We start from the raw sequence: 24,945 nt of genomic DNA on the forward strand, positions 1-24,945 counted from the left end.
TGACAAAAAAATCAGATAATAGTATGATTTTTTTGTACAAATTACCGAAAGAGTTAAATAAATTATTCCATAATATTTACTGTTAATTATTTAGCGGGGGGAAGGGTTAAAAAGGTTTTAATATTTTACAATATTATTATAGGATTTTATAGGAATTAAACATAACATTCCTGTCTACTTAAAAAAGATTATTCTCGTGTAGTCAGCACAAAGACTGAATGTAGACTTTGCTCCCCTCTGCTGGCGGGGAAACGTAACTGCACTCTGCCATTTGAAACCTTTTCATTCATTCCTCATTACTGCAAGATTAGACTATATTAACTTGACATCTTCTGTTATCCCATACCTACTAATGTACAATATATTGTTACTTCATGAATGTGTAATCACCTCAAATACTGATTGAGCTCATGCATAATGAAATAAAAGCTTGTGGTTGCTTGCTGTTGAATATACATGTTCATAAAAATGAAAACGGAAACTGATATGATTGAAATTCAAGTGCATTTAAATTAGCTCACAAATTACATGAAATTGTACACGTGTCTATGATACACACAGGGACAAAGCTTTTTGCAACGCCTCGTTTAATGAAAGAAAAAGTCTCAATGATTGCAGGAACACTTGAATCTGACAAAAATAAAAAGTATTTTCCTCTATCACATCATTTAAATGAATACGTATTTTCTCTCTGAGACGAAAAGTACTCAATTCGGTCAGTAGAGGGCGGTGTAAACCACGGTTTAATCAGATTCACCTGCGACAGTACTTCAGAGCGCATGCGCGGAGCCATTTTCATTTTCCACTTTGTCGTAGAGAACCGGCGAACTACTGACGTCGGTCAGCGTCCGCGTTGTTTTAACCTGGTTTTCCAAGTGGGTAAAGCTTTATAAATCACGTAATAATGTCAGTAAATGTTTGACTATTTTGTATTTCATTTTTGGGTTGAAGCTATGTCCAGAATTAGCATATCGCTGCTTTGTATCAACCTCGTGTGTTTCCTAGCCGTGAACGGTGACGTCATCTTCTTGTTTTAAATGTTAGTTACAAAAATGGTGTGTCATCTTTTTTGTCCAGGTCTGTTTTAAAACCACCCCCCTCATTCAAAATTAGTATCTGGATGTCATTGGTTAATTTTTATTGATTAATTTTGTATTTATTTTCCAGGAGCTGACATGTGCGTTTCCCTCTTATGATCAATAATGAGTACCGACAAGTCCTGCTGCATGGCTTGCATCATCATTATTATCATCATCATGGAGATACATACAAGATGTATCCATAGGACAAGAGCATGCTCCTCTGGAGACCAAACACTCCAGCTGAGACCCGGCAAGCTAGCAATTGACACACACAAACACAAACACCACACACCAAAAATCATATTTCCTATATGTGTGCGCGATTTGTATAAAAATATGCAGTTTTAGTCGTAGCGATCAAATAAATTTCATAAAATTGACTGTAACCAACATAGTTTGAACTTCAACAGCGTGTCTATTTCCTCAGGACTTAATCCGCTTGTTTGAGGTTTGTTGTTTTTATTTTTAGTCCTTGTTCTCCCTGACGTTGTTGTGTGATGAAGATTGCGATGAAGACCAAGCTGATGATGATGACTCATCAAAAGCTGTTTTTGCGCAACGAATCCTACATTAACGCAACCAAACAGAAAGAAATCCTTCACGGTTTAACTAATGTGCTCCACGCGATTATCTACCTTACATTCTTTGCTTCTTACGTAATATACAGTTTTCAAAATCACATTTGTAGTGGGAAAAACATTCATTTGGAAGTTAGATAAACTGAATTTATTCCACTGAGGCGCAGAACAATATATATTAAAATAAATTGTATACTTCGGGTATTAAGATGTTGGTCGTAAGACTTTTAGGTTCAAAATATCCTTGCAACAAATTTCTTGGTTCAGTACATGGCAATATGATTCAAGGACAGCAATTTAAAAATGGAATCATTTGATTTGCTTAAATCGAAACCTATTTTCTGATTTTTAGTCCTTTTTTTTTGTGAAACCCACACACACGTACGTGTACAGAGGAGGTGTGATGTTAAGATGGCCCGTGCGTCATGGCGCTGCCAGGGAAAGCACTTACCAGTCCATGGAAGCGACTCAAGGGTCACTAAATTGTCGCCTTGTTCATCATCATAGCGCAACCCCCCCATGACTCTGAAAAGCATCAACCGGCTGACTTTATTTGGTCTCAAAGCAAACAAATACTGCTGAAGGAAACTGGTGACTCTTTCAAAGGCTGTTGCTAACCCAAAACAGAAATATTGACATTTTTGTAATGTAAAAGATCATTGAAGTCCTGAAATGTGGAGTATTTTAATCTCATTTTCTCCGATGTCATCATGTAACCATTAGTGCCTGTATTATTATTGCACCACATCCTCACCCGAATCAAAATCGATAGAAATCTCCCTGTCCTCTCACCTCCATTAGAGAATCAATTGAGTTATGGTTTTATTATTTTTCCTTCAGCGGCATGAAAAGGCTTAATTGCGTCACGTGACCCTTGAACTCATCTTGTCGTAATTTCTTTGTGAATGTAACAAAATGTCAGGAGTGTTGCATTCAATGACCGATGTCACGATGACTGAATAAAAAAAAAAAAAAAATAGTAAAGCCAAATTATTATTATTTCAATTTTATGTGTTAACTTGGCAGCTTTTATGATTCCAAACAGAATAAAATTATAAAGAATAAAATAAAGAATAAAAGACGTTATAGATTTAGGATATGTTAACAGTGTGTTTTAGTGGCACACGTGTTTGCGTAGTGTGTAGAGAAGTGTAACCATAGGATGGATGAGCGAGCGATCGGTCGCCACAACGCAATTATGCGTCACTCAGATAAGGCTAATGCCCCCCGCGCTCCGCTCGCTGAAGGTCAAACGTATTCATTGCCTCTTCTCAAAATGCGCCACACTTGGCTAAATGTGCTAGCCTTCCAACCCCTAAACTGCCTCTGATGGCATTTTGATGCCACTCGAGCAATCGGTCAAAAAAAATTGAAAAACGTCTGTATGCTCACCATTTGCTTAATGTTGAATTTATTGCCACGCACAAAAGTGAGGAAAGCAAAAATGAAAAAAAAATTGTTGTCTACCAACAAGGTCGTTGTATCGAACAGCTAAAAACGGTCTCTCTATACGTAGACGTGGCCATACAGCTAACAAGCGTGAGGGTCAGGAGAACGGACCCCTGTGGGACTCCGCAGAGACACGGTGGTGTTTGTTCTAATAAGATCATCATAATCATGTCTGCAAGGGTGTGTGTTTGTGTTTGTGTGCGAGCGCTGGCAGACAAAGACCTCATCACACGGCACAGATGTGCGCCTTATGTAAAGCGCTTGTGTTAATTGTGGCTAATTGGTAAAACAACCGAAGAAAACACTCAGGCTCATTTAGGACTCGCAGGCTGCTCATTCAAATATGTGCATATTGATAAATGTTGATCTATATGGAGGGAGATTGTGGCCATCGTTAAATCTTCATTAACTGTACAGACAACGGCTTAAGTCACATTTTAACACAGATTTTAATTTCATTGAGTCTTTTAAAAGAAAATGTATTTTACATTGCGTATATTTTTGACATTCTCAACTAAGTTAAGGGCTACTGTGGAACTTTTAAATGAAAGGCAATAAAAACGAAAGAAAAAGTAGTTCAAATGAAAATTGGACTCCATGTTTCATACATGCGTATCATGTTACATGACTGATTAGCCAATTAAATGAAAGAAACACCTTCATTGGATGGTATGCAACATTATATCCACATTGCCGCTTTTATTTATTCGACTCAATTAAATTTAATTGGATTGTAACTCAAAGGGAAGGCAACATTAAACTGAAAATACGTATTTTTATAGAAAAAAAAATTCTTGAGCTCTCATTAATTGCAAAGGAAGACTGTTTGGAAAGAAAAAAAATAGCTTTTGATTATAAAATGACGTCAACATAAAAATGTAACCCATAGTAAGTGTAATATTTTAGCGCCATCTAGAGGACCGGAAGGCCCATGCTTTTTTTTTTTTAATTTTCCTGCTGCTGTCAGACTGCAATCACACTCATTTGTAATTGTTTTATAAAGACACACACAGATGTGCAGGGTGACTCATACAAAAAAAAAAAATGTCCTGGAGAAAGGAGTTAAAGTAGAAGCGAACATTTCAGTGCACCGAAGCGAGCTCTTCTTCCTCGTTGGTTTCTTCGCGCTTTGTCATGGGGCGTCACGCACCAGCAACCGAGCGAAAGGAGCCTCGATTTACGCTTACGCCCGATTAGCATGTTAAGTGATCCTAAACGACGTTGCTAACCTGCCGTCACGCTGTCACGCGTACATTAGCTTCGCTTAACAGCAGAGACAAAGACAAAAGTATTGGGACGCAAACCAGTCCATCAGAGGGCCTAAGTGTGTTTTCAGCTCGTAGTCAGCTTGACCCCAAAACCAATTATTTCTTTTCCCATTACTGCTGACAAAATGGCGAAAATAAAAAAATATATATTGTTAGCCCCCGGGTAAATCGAGGTAGAAGATGAGAGTACTTTCAAGCTCATCCACGTGCTCTGTGATCTATTGCTTCTTCCTTGAATCATGAAGTTCTCGTCTTCTTCTTGCATATCCGTTACACGACTGACGTTTGGCAGCCACATAAGTTTATCGTGCAATTGTGTGTGCACATCACGTAGCAGCCCCGGGCTTCAGACCAGGAGAATTGGCTTCAAAAGATGGGTGGGAAGGGGGGGGGTGAGGGTGTTTTGTGGAAGGGATTTGGGGAAGGGGGGGACGGGGGTAGCATCCAGACATGAAACCGCAGAGACTTGTAATCCTTCTGAGCCGCTAAGAGGCTAACAGTACCGCACAGAAAAGAAAAAAAGAAAAGTTGACTTCATGTTACAACAAAATCCCTCCCCGCATTGCTGGTTCACCGTGTCCATCGAACTTGTCTTCTCTTAGATTTGTTTACGCGTTAAAAATAAATTCATTCATAAAAATTGTATTATATTATCACTTCAAAACAATAAATATATTCTAAGTAGCATCACACTGTTGCTAACACCGACTAATATAATGGCTAACATTGACAGTGTAGCTATCAAACGCCTTGGTGAACATTGTGGCCACAACAGCAAGCCGTGATGTTCCATGATTTTAGCAAAGATCATCAGTGTGGGTGTGTGAGTGGGTGCGCAGCTGGCCAACGCGGTGGTGAGTGGCTGACGTGATGTCCTGACGGGCACAGGCAGCACCTGTTTGCTTTGCTTGTGCACGAAGGCGGGAGGGCACGCAGGGTCTTGACCCGTCATTAAGGTGGAAGCATCTGGACGCAACACACACACACACACACACATTGATGGTAGGCTTGACCCAACAGGAAACGCCCTCCATTGTTCTCGACCGCTAGTGAAGCCAGCCCCAAAACGAGATTGTTATTCGAATGTCATTTTACATCATAAATAATAATATGCATTCATCCATCCATCAATCTCCTCCCCCAAAATTTAGAAGCTCACGTCAATGTCGAGACAACTGAATATTTCTATAATTGTGCAAATAGCACCTCACTTGATAGCTTAAGCAGTAGCATCGAGTGTGTGTGTGTCTGAGCTCCAAGAATTGTTTGGTTCAATCAAATTTGCTGGAAATTGAAAATGGACTGGTCAAGAACATAAATTTCACCAACGTTTTAGTCGAATTGAAAAGTTTGTTTGACATTTGCTTTTAGTCCCCGTGCGGTTGTCGTCTAATGAAAACGGCGCGGCTGAAAAAGGTTATGTTCACATTCTATTGAAATAAATGTCAAAAAAAGTTGGGGAAAGTATTGATAAAAACCTCCATTGATGTAGACAATTAATATATAATGCTAGTTAAGGGTATTATCAACTACATAGTTCCCGGTAACGTAAGCTATTAGCCATTAGCTATTAGCGCTAGTCATGATATTCACACTGACATCGATGCATGATGATTTAAGCTTACAGTATTAGCTAAATTGTTAGCCACAATGTTAGCTACTATGGTTTCCATGATGAAAGCTACAATATAAGACATGATGTTAACAATTAAATTAGCAATTGTGTTTTCCATTAGCTATAGTGCTAGCTAGCTATTCTCCTAACTTCGTTCACCACAAGCGATAATAGACTAAAACAATGAAGCCTGGATAATTAGGGACTATAAAAAAAAAAAAGGTTTAGCTGTCATGACTTCAATTGCCGCAGTAAAAATATTTTATTGACAGCCCTTTGAGCTGAAAAACAATATCTGGATGAATTTTTCTTTAAGTGCAAAAAAAAATTGAATCTCAACGTGCCGCTTGAACTTTGCCTTAAGAGCTGATGGAGTGAGACGGGAGTCAATCGTTTTCTTCCAGAGAGACTGGAGTGTGAAAAGTCACTCAAGTGATTGGCAGGAAGTTATTCCAAACTAAATCATATATGAGAGTAATGTGATCGGCCTGCAGTATGATGTGTTGATTATCAAATGAAGTAAATCGGATTACGTTCACATGCCGCAGCTACTAATCTCATTTAGGGATGCCCAAGACAATTAAACAATCACATTATCACAATTTGCATGAATTTTACATTTTTACACACACTCCGATTGGCACTCGTAGCTAATCACACAGTAGCTAAGTTATTATCATCCGTGCTAGCAAGGCACGAAAAGTAGAATACAAAGCAGATTTTTTTATCTGTTCTTTCTTTCAGAGCTTTCTGAAGCACTTTGGAATACTTTGCTGTGTCTAAACATCCTTTCAAATTGTCCTTTAAGACTTTTCAACTCCACATTTTACTGTTGAGGTTACAATAAGGTTATGGTGTGTGTGTGTGTGTGTGTGTGTGTCCTTCTTCGTAATGAGTGGCGACCTTTCTTTGCACAAACACGCCGCTTCCTGCTTGCACTTCCTGTGCTGCTTCTGAGCAGGCTGCTGATCAAAATCAATAAATTTCTCGCTTTGACATTTGCTAGAGGTAAAAAAAAAACTTTTGTGTCGCTCGTTTACACCATTTTGTGAGAGCCCTACTAAAAGCTCGATACCTACCAAACTGGCTGTTCAGCTACGTTTGAGATTTATGCTAGTTTTATTTCAAATAACTTATTTTACTAATGTTCCCAACACAAGATTGACAGTCGTGTGTAAGCATTGAAATTTAGACGTTTACGAGATTTTCTCACGTTTTGTATGAATCTTAACAATAACAACAGTAAAGTACGTGTCAGTGTGTGTACGCAAATGTGTGTTTGCGAGACTACAAGGTCATCACACAGGCCTTGCTACCTTTCACATTCCTTTTGGCTTTCCTTTTAGACGGGAACGCTGACGGGAAACACACATAGCGCGAGGCGGGAGGAATGTGTCTCCCTTTGTGCCGATGTAAATCTGGATCCCCTTTCCCGCCCAACCCGCACGAGCACAGAAAGTTGTTTATTCAGAATTGACTTCATTCAAGATGGCGTTTTTATGTTAAAGAGGTTATTTGTTTCGCGGGAATTGGATTGAACGGGAGCAAATGCCCCTGGAAGAATGCAGACGCAGACGCACGAGGGAGATCAGTATTCCTTAAGTCGTCATGGCAACAAACGGTAAAAAAAAAAAAAACACGACGGGATTTGAAGTGTGCCAATTGTCTGGGTTCCACCAGAGAGCTTGCTTACGTAAACCTCGGCTTACACTTAACGATTTTCTCAGACTAAAATGTGAAAGTCAGTTTTACCGCTCCTGTCAACAAAGTTTGTAATCTCAGCCTTTTAAATTTTTTGGTTCTTTTATAAACATTTCGCAATGACGATACTTGATTGATTACAAAGATATATTTTTGGTAAGCTACATTTTAGCACATTTGCATTTAGGCTTTACAACACTCTGGTAGATCATCATGGCGGCCATTTTTAATCTCAATCAGACGATTCCAGGTCAGACTTAAATACCAATGTGTCTACATAAGTAGCTCCTCAAGAATCAGGCGTTCACCATCTCAACAGATATTATTGAAATCGACTTCAGTGTGGATAATTTCTTTTTTACTGTATTAATACCAAATACCAACCCCGCACTTGCTAGCTTAGCGGTTGCTACCTTAAAGTAATGGCTAGACTCAACAAAAACAAGCATTGTTAACCTGGAACATGCCATTAACTGTGACATTTCCATGATATTATTATTAAATGTTAAAATAACAGTGCCGTATTTGGCAACCTTTCAAAAGTCAGCAAAAAGCTTTGGAGGCTTCTGCTAATGGTAACCTCGGAGTGCTATACCTGTGACGAACGTAGCTGTAATATCCCTTAATAGTTAGCGTCACTGTGTCTGAGCACATACTAATATCTTCGACCTTTTCTTTAATGACAGGCTGTATGCCTCGTTCATACTTTGAAATACAAGTATCCAACGTGTACGTCGACTTCAGAAAACTCAATTTGAACTCGCGAGCACTTCACATAATTGTTGTTTTGGTTGTTTTTCTGGCCTTGTTGGAGGTCTACGTAAGTCTTGTAGCCTGGAGGTAGAAGAGATCGGTTTGATTTCTTATCTTTAAAGCTGCCAGCGACAACACACACACACACACACACTTGTAGTGCTACTGTAGTGCCATTTTATTGCCTCTTGGGCCGTTTGATGAAATGATTCACGCTTGTTGGATGCGCTGCCAATTATCCGCGAGGCCCTCGAACGTGTCGGACGTGTCTCAGCTTGCGGAGCTTGAACTCTGATGTGACACCACCGCGCAGCTGGCGTCATAATTGGACCTCTTTATGCTGCGGACCCTGGAACACACAAGACAAGCGGCGGCGGCGGAGCGCGAAAAGATGGAGGGAGTGTCGTGTGCGTGAAATAGATACCCTCCCCGAGCCCGCCCCCCCTCCGGCACGACCCGTCTTACGCGAGTACAAAGCAGTCAGTCAGTCGAACGTTTGACGAGAAGACGGCTCTTTTTTGCCCTGGAGATCATTCTCTGATTATACGTTACACCCGACATAATATCCCCAAGTCAGATCCCGAAAAAAAGGAGTTAGCAAAGTATAGTATAGCGACACTTTTAGCCTGCAACACACATTCCGTAATCTGATAAGGTTACATGACTTCATTATTGTGACACAAAATACATCCACCGCAAATTCAATAGGTGTCACATTTTCGTTTGTTTATTATGAAAACTTGAATGGACATTTCAACTTCATTGGCGTGGAATCAAATTGCAGGATAAATAAATATATCATTTTTGTACAACTGTAGTGTGTTTGTGAGAGTCGTGAGATTTACAAAGCAGAGTGGATACAATATAGAAACAAATAAGCATATGTACAATTGTGTCAATGATAAATTGATATAAATCTCATATACACAGTGCATCTTAGTGACTTTTAATTAAAAAAAAACACTGTAAAAAGGACATTCTTAAGTGCAGTATGGCTTTTAAATAGAAATATGAAAAGCCCTTCTGATTTCTGTAGATGTTGGAAATATTTTAGACTTCTCTTTCCAGTGGTGGAGACATTTGGACGTGTTCATGTTTGTCCATGTTCAATGATAAGTGACTTTCTTTCGAGGTCTGGTCTCACTTGAAACATTACATTCTTTGTTTCCAGACCCCTTGAAATGTTCATGTCCCGATGTCTACGGACATCCTATAAACGTCCAGACATTCTTTATACATCCAGCGGTAGAGACATCCTTCAATTCTGTGTCCAGACATCTTCAAACGTAGTTCTCTAGACATCGTCAGACGTCCGTGTCCAGCGGTGGAGGGAAGTCCAAACCGGGGGACAGTGAGTCCTGGCTGTGTGTGGAGCTGATCCCGGTGTCCGAATCCGTGTCGGTCATGTCCGTGGGGAATGTGACGTGTTTGACCGTGGTGGCCTCATTTCTCACCTTTGCGATTCCGTCGGCCATCTCCTGGGCGTCATCGCTCATTTGCAGCGATCTGAGCTCAGCGGCCAACTGCCAGCACTCTTGATCCCTGGAGAGCCAGGTGGCCTCAGAGCAACGGATTTGCTTGTCTACCTCAGCCGCCTGGCTATGGAGGGACACGCCGGCCAGATAGCTGCGCCTTAGCTCCGCTTGCATCCTTTCCAGCTCAGCCAAGATGGACTCGTCGGCCTCCGTGGGGGTCCAGGGGACGGCTGACGCTCCTTCCGGCTCGCAACCCGCAGCCATCCTTTGCTCGGCGTCTATGTCGCGACAGAGCTGTACTATGAGGGCCTGCTGTCTATGGACCTGAAGCTCCAGCTTCTGGACATCTTCACTGGCTTGCAGCAGCTTGTCAAGCTCCTCCGAGTCCAACGCGGAAGCTTCCAACTCGCCGTGGTGGTCTTCCTTCCCTTGAAACTGTCGGAACTCCACTTCCAGATCCTCCATGCGTTGGATCTGCTCTCGAATAGTTTGGTCCTGGTTGAGGATGAGCTGCACCATGCGATCGATTTCCTCAGTACTCTCAGATGTCTTGCTCTCCTTGTGGATTTTCTCCAGCTTCCGGAAGGCCTTCCTCACTACGCGTTTCTGCTTTTCCGCAGGAAGAGCCTGAGGGTTCCTAGAATATCTACTTCGGTTCTTTGTAGGCTTCATAGCACGCTGGGGCACAACATCGCTGCTTTTGACTAGGACAAACTGAACGAAGGGTCTTTGGTCCCCCCAGGCATACCACAACCTCAGGATTCTGCTGAGGGGCGGCAACACCCTCTCGAAACCCTTGTAACGTTCCACCAGACTGAAGTCTTTGGGCTCTCCGTGGAGGAGTCGCTTGCTCTCCGGGACAGATTTGTGATCCTCCAGTAATGCCTTAACCACGTCGGCACAAGTGGTGTGCTTGGTCACGCCGCAGACCACCTTCTCCTCATTGCATACCGTCACCTGGATCTCCTTCCCGGCGATGGACTCGTTGTCTTTTGTCCTGGGGAAGACAGGAACAGTATTTGTATTTTCATAACGGATAATGAACCAATCTAAGAGCTCAAAAAGTAGGACATGACATTCTTTCACAGGCTCATCATTATCCTATTAGGCATTACTCATTACTTTGTCATCTGGACTGTGACAACCGACCAGTAACCATTTTTTTTTTCTTTTCCGAATACATATATGCCATCTCTGTGGCTAATAGGTCAACGCTAATGTAGCATTGCTAATAGACATGACTAAGTGGCACAGACGTCCAACTTGTGGGAGCAGGTAATCGAATAAGACGTTCCGATTGGATTTGCGTGCCGTGTTTAGTATCCGCATGGCGGGAGAAATGGATGCGTCATCCCAGTTAATGTCATAGTAATGTTAGTTAATCCCATTTTATTATTTTGGTGAACTCCATCGGCAACCTAAACAGCTTCTAGCCGGCTGATGTAAAGTCTTTACAAAAGAACACGAACAAAACACAATAGAGTGTTAGGCGTTCCACTTTGAACTTTTTCAATGAAGCCCCAATTACTGTAAAACTCGTGGGAGGTCAAAGTCGCGCTCACTCGCCGGATTTGGACGATTTGTTTGTCGAAGACGTCACTCAGCTATTTGCTCTGAGGGTCCGCGTAACCATTAACTGCCATTGTTGCATTCCTGCCACATTCCAGACAACTCGTTCACCGTTTCCACTTAAAACACACTTTGCATTTGCATCCTCGAAGGAAACTAAACAGAGAGTTGCAAGGCTTACTTGATGATGACGCAATCTTTTTTTTTTTTTTTAATGCGCTCATTGTAAATAAATGAAGTTTATTTTTGAACATGAGATCGACCAAACACAAAATCATTTTTTTCGCATTTTCACATAATCTCATGTTATGCCAATAAGACAAATAAATCAACATGTTCAAAAAAGGAGAAGGAAGAAGCTATTCCTTGTTTTTTCCTACCCCTTTTATACATTATAATTCTTAACATGGTTGCTAATTAGTTTTTTCGAGGCACAGAAACTTGATTTATCGGAGGAAGATCATTTTGGAAATGAAAAACAGTTCATACAATCATATTCTGGAAAGAAAAATAAATAAGATATGGACTATATAGCTGAAAACAGACAAGCAAAAGATTTCAATTACTAAATAACTGCATATGCAAATAGTCCTATAATACGGACTCACAAAATTAAATGAAAAAAAAAAGAAGTAATATTGGGAACACGCAGGTGGATAAACATAACAGAACAGGAAGAGAATACAGCACAGCGCGCCCTTGTGTGTATTGCGGGGAAGCACCTGCATTTTTGTCCTCAAGCACAATCGCCACTTCCTGTGCCAGACAGGAAGTACAAAAAAATGGCCCAAGCCTCTTTATTTTCCATCTACGTTATCTGGCAAGCGCGTGGCTAAGGTGTTTGATCAGGGGGCCTGGTGCAAATCCCTTATGGCCGCTCCATTCCAATTCAACGAAAGGCAGATTGCTTTCATCCGAAAATATCTTTTTGTCAAAGTCACATGGCATCCCCATCGCAAGCATCTCATATAAAAGGTGATAATTGGTTAGGACGTGAGAGGTGACATGTTAAAACTTGACACCTCTTTTATTCTGAAATCCAACAATCCACAAAACTGACAGGCAGCGGGAAAGTGGGTTGAAGGAGCTTTGATGTTTTGGGAAAGAGACAAAAAAAACATAAACATTCGCTAGCGGAAAAGAAAAACACGGGCGGCGCTTCCTGTCGGTGGCCTTATCTGGGTGTGGAATAAGGAAAATCACATCATCTTTATCTGCGGGATAACTCGCTCGCTCGCACTTGTGATGTGCGGACAGAGACACAACACGACTCTTCCCCCTCCTTATCTCACAACAACAAGCACGACACAACCTTCACACACGCCCTGCGACATTTGGAAGCAAGGGGGGAGCGCCTTTCAATTAAATCCAACTCAAAGCCAGCTGAGGCTTTAGCCGCTGCCCTCATCTAGTCAAGAACACCATTGGCTCACTCCAGAGCACTTGAAGGCAGCTTTTGGCTGCATTTTTCTGGGGGTGGTATTCTGATTTCACACACTTCTTCCAAAGAAGCATCTTCAACAAAATATACATGAGAAAAGGAGAGTGAGCTACTTGATCAAATTGCGGTTGCAGATTCAAGGAGAGGTGATGATAGTGGCGGCTTTCACGATGTAGAAAAGGACGGGAAAAATAGGGCGCATGCACCTTTTGAAGGTAATCACAGCGTGGATACGTCTGCAACATGGCGTGCATGTAAATGTCACTGGGGAGATCGTATTTGACGAAGGCATACATTAAAATTAAACGGTCATTTGAAATAGCATGAAAATACGCTCAAAGTATCAAATTGTTTTCCTATGATGTGTTTTAATGTAGTCAAATATAAAGTCATTCATAATTACATACACATTTTAATGGAATACTGTATTTAATACATTTATATCGAATATCCTTCCCCATTTAAATGATATAATAATTGCCTGTCTATATGTTGCTCCACCGTTTGTGTTCAAAGATCTATTAAAACATGGCGACCGACACCAATGCTATTCGTTACCTCTTCTATGGCGTTTGCCATTATGACTTAGCATGATGCTAGCAAACTTGAAGGCAAAGTTACAATACGTGCACTGTTGTTCATATATGTTTTCATATTTTTAAGTACACTTGGATATATAAAACAGTGACGAGAATAATCGACAATTTTTTTTATGGATTTATGCAGGCATTTAATGACATTTAGTAGCGGGGATAAAACAATAACAAACTTAATAGAAGTTAATTAAATGAAAAATAAAGGACAGTCGCAACAAAGGGAGATAGTGCAATTGTCGATTGTCTTTAAAAAAAAATCCTGCCTTGTTTTCTTTCAAAAAAAATGCTTGCGCTGACCCACTCGTATCACTTTTAGTTAATCGCATTGCCAGTTTGAACACTTTAAAGCACATTACTTGCCTGACCTGGTTTACACTTGCACGGAAACTCCCACCCAAAAGCCCCCCACCTCACCCCACAGAGACAATGTCATGTAAACCCCCCTGAAGGGGTTCACAGGGTGGTTTTGAATTACCTGTTTTTCAGACGAGCTTTCAGGAAGTTCTTCCCGAATGGAGCCATTGCAGTCGGAACAAGTTCCTCACCAGCACCGCGACGCGCACTTCTGAAACTGAACTAAAAAGTTCTCTCTTGTCCCGGCAGGAACTCAAAAGGAGGAGGAGGAGAGGAAGGAGGAGGAGGAGGCAACCGTGGGATGTTTTACTGGTGCAACACTGCCACCTTACACCTGCGTGGTCAATGAAGGTACTGCAACACTGAATGCACCTGTTGAAGAAATTCCGTGTAAGAATATCGCAAATGTCATACTAACATCCTGAAATTTGATATCATTCCCCTTAAGTGAGTGAAAATACTGTACACAAAAATAAAAACGTCATTTTAGATGTCATCCAGCACATTCGAGACACTTGTGGAGATAAGCGCTATAAAAAAGGATGAGTCCATATTCAGGTGTGAATGAATCATCAGCACATCTGCAGTGATGCTTGGGTGAGGAGTAAAATCAACAAAACCACCCCATCATATTTGATGTCTGATAATATAATGACACTCTGGAAAAAAAGAAATCTATGACGGCAGAATGACGCGTGATGACACATCTGGATGAAGAAATGATGGTGGAGGGGAAGGGGGGGGGGTCTCGGCTCTTATATAGCCGAGGCTCACATCCAAGTGTTCCTCATCAGCAGCAGCAGAAGCAGCAAGGAAGTCTCCTGAAAAGTTTGACCTCTATGGACTAAAAAGCTTCCTTGCTCTCATCGGTCCACATCTGGGATTGCATTTTCTTTTCTTTTGATATTTAACTCCCTGCTTTTTTTTGTTTGTTTGTCTAAGCCGGCGAAATGCAGGCTCACTTGGCTTGTGTGTTGCTGTTGCTGTGTTTCACCTGCAGCGGGCTGTGTGCAGGTAAGAATGAAATGCTCACTTTGGATTGACACGCACACGTTTAATTATTCACACCTCACACACACGCTAAGAGTCCAAAAGTCTGTGACGCAGTGTGATAATTTCTGGGGAAAAAAAAAAAGATGTATTGGATGTCATTAGCCAAAATAAAAATCATCCATAAAACAATTGACAACTAAAATATTCATTTAGTGCAATTTTATATGATGTGTACTCACTCTTTGAAAACACAGAGAAAAAGTAAACAGTAAAAACTCATGATTTAACTTTTCAGAGCTGATTTATTTTCCAGTATTGTATTGTGCACGCTGGATTATATAATTTCACTTTCACCTGAACCTTGGAAGTTGTTTTTGAATATGTAGTAAAAATACTTTCTTCTGACATAATTATGATAACTATTTTAGTATACAACAAATAGGATTTATCATTTCAGGAGAAAGTATTTTCAAACGGTAAATGGACTTCACTTAAAACTTAATACCTCTGGTATATTTTTGTTGTTTGTATCACTACTTCTACCACCACAACCACTACATTGCTATTCATTTTATACAGGCTAAATTGCTTATACTCATGAAACATGACTTTTTTATTTTTAGTATAATTATGATGACTATGACACTGAAAATAGTAATTCAAACTAAAGCAAATATCTGATTTGATCAAATGTTACAAGTGTACCTAATGTTTTGTCCTGTGCCCATGTGGCAATGTCTTCTTCTTCAGACATGGAGCAGGAACTGGGAGAACAACTCCTCAGCAGTCTGTTTGCTTCCAAGGTACGACAAGGTTCTCCACCAAAAAAAAAAAGCCAACAGAATAATCAAGCTTTTTTTTTAACCCTCTCACAACCTCAGCAGCACTCCACTCTACTCTGTATTCAATATGATCACATTTTTGCTGATCCTGAAACAGCTGAAACAGGCGAGCAAGCAGAGCGCCCCCTACTGGAGGCTATCGCTGAATAACCTGTGCCGGCTGGCTGGCGGGATGCTGTTCGGGGAGGAAGCGGAGGAGGCGGCTTGGTGGAGGAGGAGCGGCGAGGAGGCTGAAGAGGAGGAGGAGGAGGAAGATGAAGACGAGGAAGGGGAACAGCAGATGATGATGAGGGAGTGGAGCAATCAGAGGCTGGAGGAACTTTATAACCTGCAGAACATCTGCAGAGCGCTGCTGCACAGTCGCCAGGGCAGGGTGAGTTATGCACACTAACGTTGGGATGTTCACTTCTGCCATCTAGCGGTGAACGCTAGATTTTTGCTCGCAACACAAAGGAAGAAAAATCCATAAAGCTCCTAACTTCCAAAATTTACAGGCCGGGGCACTGGTAAGCAATTTTAACAACTTGCCACAGTTACCTTGAAAAAATAACTTAGTTACTTTACTGACCAACTTAGTTTTAAATACTTGATTTGACTTTTTTAGTTACAATCAGCAACACCTGTATTTTTTTGGAAGTGTATTTTCTTTAACAGTATATTTAACAAATATCAAAATTTTATGAAAAATAAAGCTAGTCTTTCTGGACTTAAATATTTTTTTAATTAAAAACAGTAACACAATATCAGTTTTTCTGAATTTCACTTAACATAAAGATGCTACTTATTTTTATTTAAAAAAAAGACTTTCTTTTGAGATTTCACTTTTATTTTTTTTCCAAAATAAAATTGACGTACTTTTTTTTGTCTTAAGTCTTTTTTGACCTCACGTATTTAACTGTCAAAGTTACGACATAATATTACCAAAATCACTTGCTTGTCAATCAAGGTGCCCCTGTAAACTGTAAAAACACATAAAAAAAATTATTAAAGCACCAGCAAAATTCTGTTTTCATCTTCCATGGCAACAAAACGTTGCCAATAACACTGCTCCTTTCTCTCGACAGCTACATCACGACTCCAGAGAGTACGCTGCGGGAAATGGCGGCGATGCTGCGCTCAAGCGCAAGTCACCGTACATCCTGAAAAGGCAAGCCACTCACGTTTCCAAGTCTCGGAGGCCGTACATCTTGAAACGGAGTGAATTTTACTGAGCGCTTGCCGCCCTTGTCCTTTTACTGCCACCCCTTCGTATGCTGCGACCAACTTTTTCCCGCTCTGCCGCGCCTCTCGACGAGATAAAAAGTTGAGCATCACATTGAATGAAAAGCTCTATTTATTTATTGACACTTTACTTTAGGTTGTTTGTGTACATCATTAAAGTATCAAGGTAAAAAAAAAAAAAAAAACAGTCTCATTTATTTTAATGGTACAGAAGGCAAAAAAAAGTAACGCTGTTAAAGATTTCTTCGCTTGGGTTCAATAGGGATGATGGAGATTGATTTTTCACTTTTTTCTTGGTGACTCAAGTCGTCTCCCCTCAGCTGTCTAATGGGGTTCCACAGGGGTCAATTTTAGGGCCCTCGCTTTATTTCCTTCCATTGCCATGCTGTTGATTGATTTATGTACTGATAAAAAACAAATTAGCCTTCTCCATAAAACCTTAATCATAAGACGATTATATCTTGAAGACATTAAAATTGAATGGCCCTGTGCTGTTGAAATTTTCATGAAACGTAAAAATATGCTTCTAAAGTGACACAAAACATGCAAAGTAAATCTGACAAGATGTTTGTTTTGGTGTCTTGCTTTTTCTTTGTCGTTTTCTGTTCATTTGTAATTACTCTAAACTATTTTTTTTAAATGATAGTAAAGTAGCCTGACACCTGTAAGTGTTCATTTCTTAACGTTTCTCATTCTCAATCGACTTCCAGAAGCAGCCGGCACAAAGTTTTCAAATATTTTCATTTAACTAATGCAAGTTACAATAACATTTATACAGACGCATCTTACATATTTGCGTATACAGATAACCTTCTAGTATCTTCAGTATTATATATTCTATCATCGTGTCAGAGTAATGCCCTTTGTAGCCAGTAGATGGCAGTGTTGTGTAAGTCATTCACCTCTGCCATTTTCAAAGCGTCTTTATTCTTTGGACTCGATTGTTTTAGACACGGTGAAGCAGCATGAGGCTCACTCCCCAAGGTCATCCCTGTATGTCATTTATTCATTGTATGCCAAGCAGCTTTCTATTTAGTATTTATGTGTGACTTTGTGCACTTTTTTGCCTTGCGTTTGCACTATACACTTCTCGTCTTTCTTGACAAGGAATAAACTAGAAAGACGAGGACTGTTTTGTGGGTACTTTTATTGGAGAGCTGCAGGCGCCACAAGTTCTTGACTTTCATTCCAAAGACATTTCAGGGATGTCTTTGAAAAAGCACGACAGAACACAATTGTCTTTTTTTTCCCCCCCAACCCCAGAAAGTTAACTTTTCAAAGACTTGTGTGTGCATGTGAAAGTGCGTATGCGTGTTTTCCCTCAAATAAAAAGCCACAAGACAGAATCCCATATTATAGATGCCTTGAACAAACCTAAGAAAGGATTATTCGCTCAGGTTGTAAGATTTCAACACTGTGGAATGACATGTGAAATTTAGGTATTACTTCAAAATGTAATCATTTCTTTCTTTATTCAGCGAAAACACCCTAATCCTTGAAAAAAATTGCATTTTTTATCGATAAAGCGTCAAAAGGTATTTTAGAACTTTTTTAAGAAGTAGGTTTTAATAAGGTTGAATCCCCAAAACATCAAAATTCCTTCCACTAAAAGTGTAAAAAAAAAAGGACAAATCTTAAGATATACAATTAATATTTATTAGGACTATTTCCGATTTTTCCTCAAGAAAAACAAACTAATTGGACAATATACAACACAGGTACACACACAAAAAAGAACATTATATATATTGAATTTTTCGCTTTATTTTTCCTCTCTTTATTGCTAGTTTGTTTAGTGTTTCCTTAAAAGAAAAGCCCCTGCTGTATTGCATTTTTTTTTCCAGCTCACCCCCAGACACTCACACCAAGATTCACTGATGTCACATAGTGACCACACCACTAGGCTCCGCCCCTTAAAGGTAAACTTTTTCTTCTATGTTGGTGTTAACGTTTTTTTTGTTTTGTTTTGAAATGTTTGCTAGAAAATTTGTCTTTAAAGCAAAATGGAGGAAAACAGCAACCCCCAAAAGTTACGGCGGCATATCTATCCCATGTGATAAGCGAGGATTCACTGTCCTTGTCATCCAAGTTTTCTTGGCTTATCCACATCCCACTGAGACGTTTTAGCGCCAAAATCCAACGTAGCTCGAAATTGGAAAAGCATCCGCTGCCAGATGTCTGAGCAAACTTTTTAATGGAGTCCAGTGATTTGGCGGCAGACACCATCAGTTGCTTTGGATGCCTTTTCAGGGTCACGCTAATCGTTCCGTTGATGGACATCTGTTGTGTGGAAAAGATGTCGTGCGGTGGCACAAGCAAACCAGCTTTTGGGTCTTTGTAGCGGTGTGGCATGGACAGAAAAAAAATCTGAATGGAAAACAATTTACTCAGAAAATATAAAATAGTTTTCCTCACCAGATAAAATACAAATATGTGAAAATGATGACACAGTCAAATTATTGTAGCGTAGCATATCCGAGCAGGGTTGAAAGCTGACTCCTTCTTTCATACATTCTCTTAATTATCAACCGAGTTAATTAGACACGCCCCCCTTCTGCCCCTCCCCAGTTGATTCCGTGCTAATGGTCATTTTCACGCTGCAAACGTCTTTGGAGAGAACCGCGGCCTCTCAAATGAGCGTAACGGCGTGCTCTCGCGTCGGAGGACACACTGCGCATCGACAGCATCGATGACACCGTTGCCTCAGTCAGACACTCCACTTGTTGCTATGGCGACGTCACATCATCCCGGTGGGCAGTGACAAGCCAAAAAAGAAGTCATTCTACAAAAATACTTGCTCACATTTATGAAAAGGCCATTTTCTTTTGACTGTTATGCGACAATCACATGTGGCCAGAGTGACCTCCAGAAATGGAATTTGACTCTACAAAAATTGTATTTGACTAGCCCTCTTATTACTTCCCAGCAAATATGCACGCTTGATTGTCCTCAGAAGGGATCGCCTTAAACTAGCGTGCTATTAAAACGCGCAGTTATGTGACAGCAACACGACCCCCCCGACAAAACACATATTTGCACGTCGCCGAGGCCTGCGCTGGTACGTCTGTCGTGTCCCGCTCCCACAACCAGATGGTTCACTGTGTTCCAAACACGAGGACGTCAGTAATTGTGGCGGCGAGTGGAAGATTGTATCTTTGCCCGCTTGCTGCTAATTAAAATGATTCCCTCGCCGACACCCCCCCCCTTTGACAATCACACAAGCACTCCCCTCATCTTTAGCTATTATTCCTTTTAAATTAAAGTTTAGAAAATGTTTTTTTTGCATTTATGAAACACTCCTTTACACAGATGTAGTGCATTCAGAGTGAAAATCGTTTTGAAGATTAAAATGAACATTTTTCCCTTGTGAAAAAGCTGAATCTTATCAGAAAGCAATTTATTTAGAACAAATGTCAAAAGAGAGTGCATGTTTGGGAAAAAAAAAATCTAGAAAAAAAAACTGTTGAGATATGCTCTCAATTATATGGTTGTCCAAATGTTGATTTATTATTTTCTTGTTATAATGACAGAAAACGTTGACTGTAAAGCAGACTGTAATATAAAGCAGGAAGGCTTTATATTAGACACGCCCACTTAATTAACACAGGTGTCTTCTCTAAGTGAAGACACCTGTGTTAATTAAGTGGGCGTGTCTAATATATTAGACACGCCCACTTAATTAACACAGGTGTCTTCTCTAAGTGAAGACACCTGTGTTAATTAAGTGGGCGTGTCTAATATAAAGCCTTCCTGCATGCCGCACCATTTGCCTACTAGCTGTTTCCGCTGTAGGTCCCGTGAACGGTGTACAAACAGAGTTGATCGTACTCCTTGTCTTTCTTTCTTTCTTTTATTCCACTGAGTTCGGTGCGATTGGGTTTTAAATTTATTTGACAAAATCATGGTATTTTCTGCAGATTTTTCTCTTTTTTTTAGGATACTTTTTTATCTAACAAAATGTTTTTTGTCAACCCAGCTCCAGCTGGATTTTAAAAAAAGGTCTTTTTTTTTTTTAGATTAAAGTAGGAAATTGTGGCAAGGAATTTACGTTTGTATGGTTGCCTACTTGCACTAATTAAAACAAGTCAGTCATTTGCTGGCACTGTCATAGGTTTTTCATGCGCGGGTTGGCTGGCTGGCTGGCTGGCTGGCTGGCTACTTGCAGCTGCTTGTTGAATTAGCAACATGCGGGTGTCCGGCCGGGATGCTTCTGAGCAAAATGCTGCTGGGAGCCTTGAAAGCAAGCTGCGCGCGCTGACATTAATCTTTAATTAGCGCCTTTACTGTGTCAGGCTCCATGGCTGCCAGTGTGCGCACTCATTTCATGCGATAAAAGTCAAAGCGTGTGCATCTGTCAAGGCTTTTCCTTGCATTTCACAGAGCATCCTGTAAGAATGATCTGGGACTAACTTGTTTTTCTTTCAGAGAGCCAAGACTGTTCATAGAAAGTCGTCTCCCACTGGCGTGCAGGCCGTGGCCACCAGGGGGCAGTTTAACACCTATACATGAAGATTGATGAAGAAATGCAGACCATCACTGTTAAGCTGCCATAACGTTGCTTTTTTTCCCCCAACACTTGAATATAATTATTTGTGCCGTAGTCTTATGTCTGATTGTCTGGATGTGTTGCTGCACTGTTAAGCTGCCATAACGTTGCTTTTTTTCCCCCAACACTTGAATATAATTATTTGTGCCGTAATCTTATGTCTGATTGTCTGGATGTGTTGCTGCACCATTTCTCTTCAAATATTTGTTTTTTATGGCCTTTTACATTCTTAGTGTTCAGCTCGTGGACTTTCAGAAAAACATTTTCTACTATGTATTTCGAGTGCCAAACTAAGCAAGTGAATTACAACTTATAATCGAAAGCATCTACTAGGCTTTGCCTTAGAAAAGTTAGCTTAGCTTAATGCTAACAATCAATGGAAATCCTAACCATTTATTTCCAACCCCTCAACTTAATTCTAACCTTAAATATAATCCTAAACACTAAACTTAAACCATTAATCCAACACTCTAACTCCAATCAACCCTAATTCCCAAACCTTCAAACCACTCCTAATCGTAATGTTACATTTTGTGTAAAACTAGCCCTTGAAAGTTGCCGTCATGCATTATGTCACACAAGATTAGCTCTCTAGAGGATTATGCTTCCCTTTGGCTTTTTTTTTTTTTTTTTAGAAGAAAGAGTATAGACAGAATATATATATACACACTTTTTTACACGGGTCTAACTTCAAATGTGTCTGAATGTCCTTGAGATGTGTCTTTTGTCCCCCACCATTCCCAAGTGTGTCCCTGTCTCGTTCTTCAAAGTCAAGCGTAACCAAACGAGGATGTATTTTTACCGTGACGCTTGGCCAGCTATTGTAGTATCTGGTTATGAAATATATATACACCTAACTGTATAATAATAAGAAGAAAAAGAAAAGCAGTATCGAGCACTGCCCCACAGGAGATTGAGGCACAATCAATTGTCGCGGTTGCCATGGTTCTGCAAGCACACAGGAGGCCAAAGCCCGCCAGGCTTCCTTCCTTTCTTTGCCTTTTGATGCTCCCGCTTGTGGGGATGACATCTGGCCCCCCGCTGAGGCGTTTAAGTCAAAGCCGACTGAGAAAAAGCAACCAATACCAAACCTCCAACAAATGCCCGTAAAGGCCTCCCTCAAATCACTTCCTGACAGATCATTATTATTGTAGTGGTTTCCATAAATGAAGAAACCTCAATTTTGAAATGAGGTTGTATTTTTATCCAAAACATGAAGATGGCATATGACGTCCTCCATCCAATCAGTTTTATAGGTTATTTTAGAGGTGTTTTTTTTTTTTTTTTTTATCTTTCCCTCATGTATTTGTCACAGCAACCATCTGTTGTGTCGGCTTGGCAGACTGCGAAAGAAAACGTGTTCCAAATGTGGGATGAAAGATGAGAAAGGAGTGCGTGGAGCATTCAAAGTTAGTCGACGTGGAAGCGTTCCATGTGGCACCTGGCGGAGTCCGGCAGAGACACCGCCAAGGCTCCAAAGGCTCAAACAAAACAGTGCTCCATTGTACTAAATCCAGAAATTGGAGTTTAGTATCATATTCAAGCAAAAATCTTTTTTGGACCATTTCCATCTTCAAACATCAGACTAGCTATTCACAATGGCATGCATTATGAAAGTGTATAGTCGTGATGCATAAAGTCACAAAGAATGCCATCGAGCTTCAACAAAATAGCTAAGCTAGCATTAGCACGGCAAACAAGCCAACATTAGCCAGGCCTGCTACATGATTAGCGTGAGTCATTCGTAATGAAGTATTACATTAAGTGTTGCAATTTTGGGAATGTACAATTAATTGTTGGGAAAACATCCCTGGGATGACAACAAAGGATGAGTTTTTTCTTAAAACCACTCTTTTCTCTCCCCAAAAACCTTTCTCAAGAAAATCCTATTTAATTCCCATAATATTTCTTCCTTCTGGTGCGATTATGAATCTCCAAAAAGAGTCACACCGGAAAGACCCAATTTTTTTTTAAAGTATAATTTTCCTTTTATGGAGGTCTAATTGAGCATTTATTCCGACAGGTGGGCTTGCTATTTTCCGCACCAGTGGAATATGACGTTCCTAACCAGGAGTTGAGACAGACAGAAGGCGTCTCGGGGGCATTCGCCTCCAAACGGTTCGCCCCTTCGGCGTACAAGGCTATCAAATGCTTCGTCTTGCAAAAAAATAAAAATGTGACGACACCCCTCGCATGCACATAACGTATTTGGCCTTCCTCGGGTCCAGCTGGTGGCGGTGACAATTACCAAAGTCTCCCAGCGGTCGTCTCCGGGGAGCTTCTTCTGCTTTCAAGTGCGTCTCCAAGCAGGTTGTGCGTCTGAAGGCCGGCAGCTGTCACAACAAACGCAAACCATAAGCAGCAAATGAAAAATGTTAGGATGCAACGGCGAATCTCCCGAGATCGGAAACAGATCGTGTCACTTGACAGGAATGCAGAAGATTCCGATGGGTGCTTAATGTGGTGTGCTGCTTCACAAGTAAACTACAAACGAACAAAATCAATTTCTTTGATTCAATTCTCAAGAGCAATGATTTTTGCAATACAATTGCTCCCTCTAGTGGTACACTAAAGAATCACTGAATGAAATGTTAAGACTTCAAAATGAAATGAGAATTTATGATTGAATAATTAAGGATCATAATAATATTGAAGACGTTTTTCATCCATAAAAAAACAAATGTAATCCTAGTAAGATGACAAAAGACTTTCCCCCTATATAGATATGATTTTACCCAAAACAAAAAAGTTGAGTCTGATTTGTCTTGCTCAGAAAATATGACTTAATTCCGCACATAATCCTTCCTTCTGGTAGGATTATGACTCCGGAAACATGTTTGACTGGATTTATCCAAACGATTAAAACAGATTAAATGAAAACGGAATTTTTCTAAACAATGAGGAACTATTTGCCAACTTTTTACCGATACATCAGCCTTGCCATGGCACGGGACTAAACAGCACCCGGCGGGCTTTGTTTCTGACATTTTGGTCCAGTGTTCACACCCAAGTGCAGTTAAAATGTCAGTCTTCTTTATACTTTCTTTTTTTTTGGCCCATTTGTTAACACCTTTTGGCAGGACCGCATGACTCGAAGCTTCAAGTGACATTTACCAGCTTTGTGAAATCACACAGAAAATTATTCACAGCTCTGCATTTTTTTTCTCCATAATTTGTAATAGTTGATTTTTTTTTATCATGCCCAATTCTACCAGCGTAACTTCTAGCAAAACACCGTAAATATAAAATTCAGTTGTAAAAGTATTACCGTGTGTCTCTCATGCAAATCAAAACAAAAAGCCTGAGCGTGTCCCCTCTAGCGTTCATTATGGATGCTCTTCAGCAGGAGGAGAGAAAAAAAAAAAAAAAAAGCATATTATGAATCTTGAAATGAATAATGTATGTTCTTAGCTGGCGGCTAAACGTGAAGTCTCAGGATGCTTCAACCAGCTGCAAATGTCA

At 40.4% G+C, this 24,945-nt stretch overlaps 2 protein-coding genes across 7 annotated transcripts; one reads left to right on the forward strand and one right to left on the reverse strand.

Annotated features, from left to right (window-relative positions):
* Positions 1–718: 718 nt before the first annotated feature.
* nts (neurotensin) lies at positions 719–21,737 on the forward strand. Of its 6 annotated transcripts, XM_088379183.1 has the most exons (9): positions 719–875; positions 1,168–1,332; positions 14,131–14,232; positions 14,824–14,895; positions 15,625–15,677; positions 15,814–16,089; positions 16,781–16,863; positions 18,782–18,856; positions 21,363–21,737. In XM_088379183.1, the coding sequence occupies exons 2-8, from the start codon at positions 1,203–1,205 to the stop codon at positions 18,813–18,815; spliced, it is 750 nt and encodes a 249-aa protein (XP_088235309.1). In that variant the 5' UTR covers positions 719–875; positions 1,168–1,202; the 3' UTR covers positions 18,816–18,856; positions 21,363–21,737. The 6 variants fall into 6 exon arrangements, with proteins under 6 accessions (XP_088235309.1, XP_088235306.1, XP_088235310.1 ...); XM_088379185.1 differs by lacking the exons at positions 18,782–18,856; positions 21,363–21,737 and adding an exon at positions 952–1,077 and having other exon boundaries at positions 724–875; positions 14,131–14,228; positions 16,781–17,507; XM_088379181.1 differs by lacking the exons at positions 18,782–18,856; positions 21,363–21,737 and adding an exon at positions 952–1,077 and having other exon boundaries at positions 726–875; positions 16,781–17,507.
* On the reverse strand, positions 9,147–14,134 carry rassf9 (Ras association domain family member 9). The gene is made up of 2 exons (XM_088379179.1): positions 14,003–14,134; positions 9,147–10,918 (listed from the first exon to the last, which is right to left on the reverse strand). The coding sequence occupies exons 1-2, from the start codon at positions 14,047–14,049 to the stop codon at positions 9,751–9,753; spliced, it is 1,215 nt and encodes a 404-aa protein (XP_088235305.1). The 5' UTR covers positions 14,050–14,134; the 3' UTR covers positions 9,147–9,750.
* Positions 21,738–24,945: the final 3,208 nt, after the last annotated feature.

Source organism: Syngnathus floridae, chromosome 6 (assembly GCF_059516105.1).
Source record: "Syngnathus floridae isolate MCC-2025c chromosome 6, RoL_Sflo_1.0, whole genome shotgun sequence".
NCBI lineage: Eukaryota > Metazoa > Chordata > Actinopteri > Syngnathiformes > Syngnathidae > Syngnathus > Syngnathus floridae.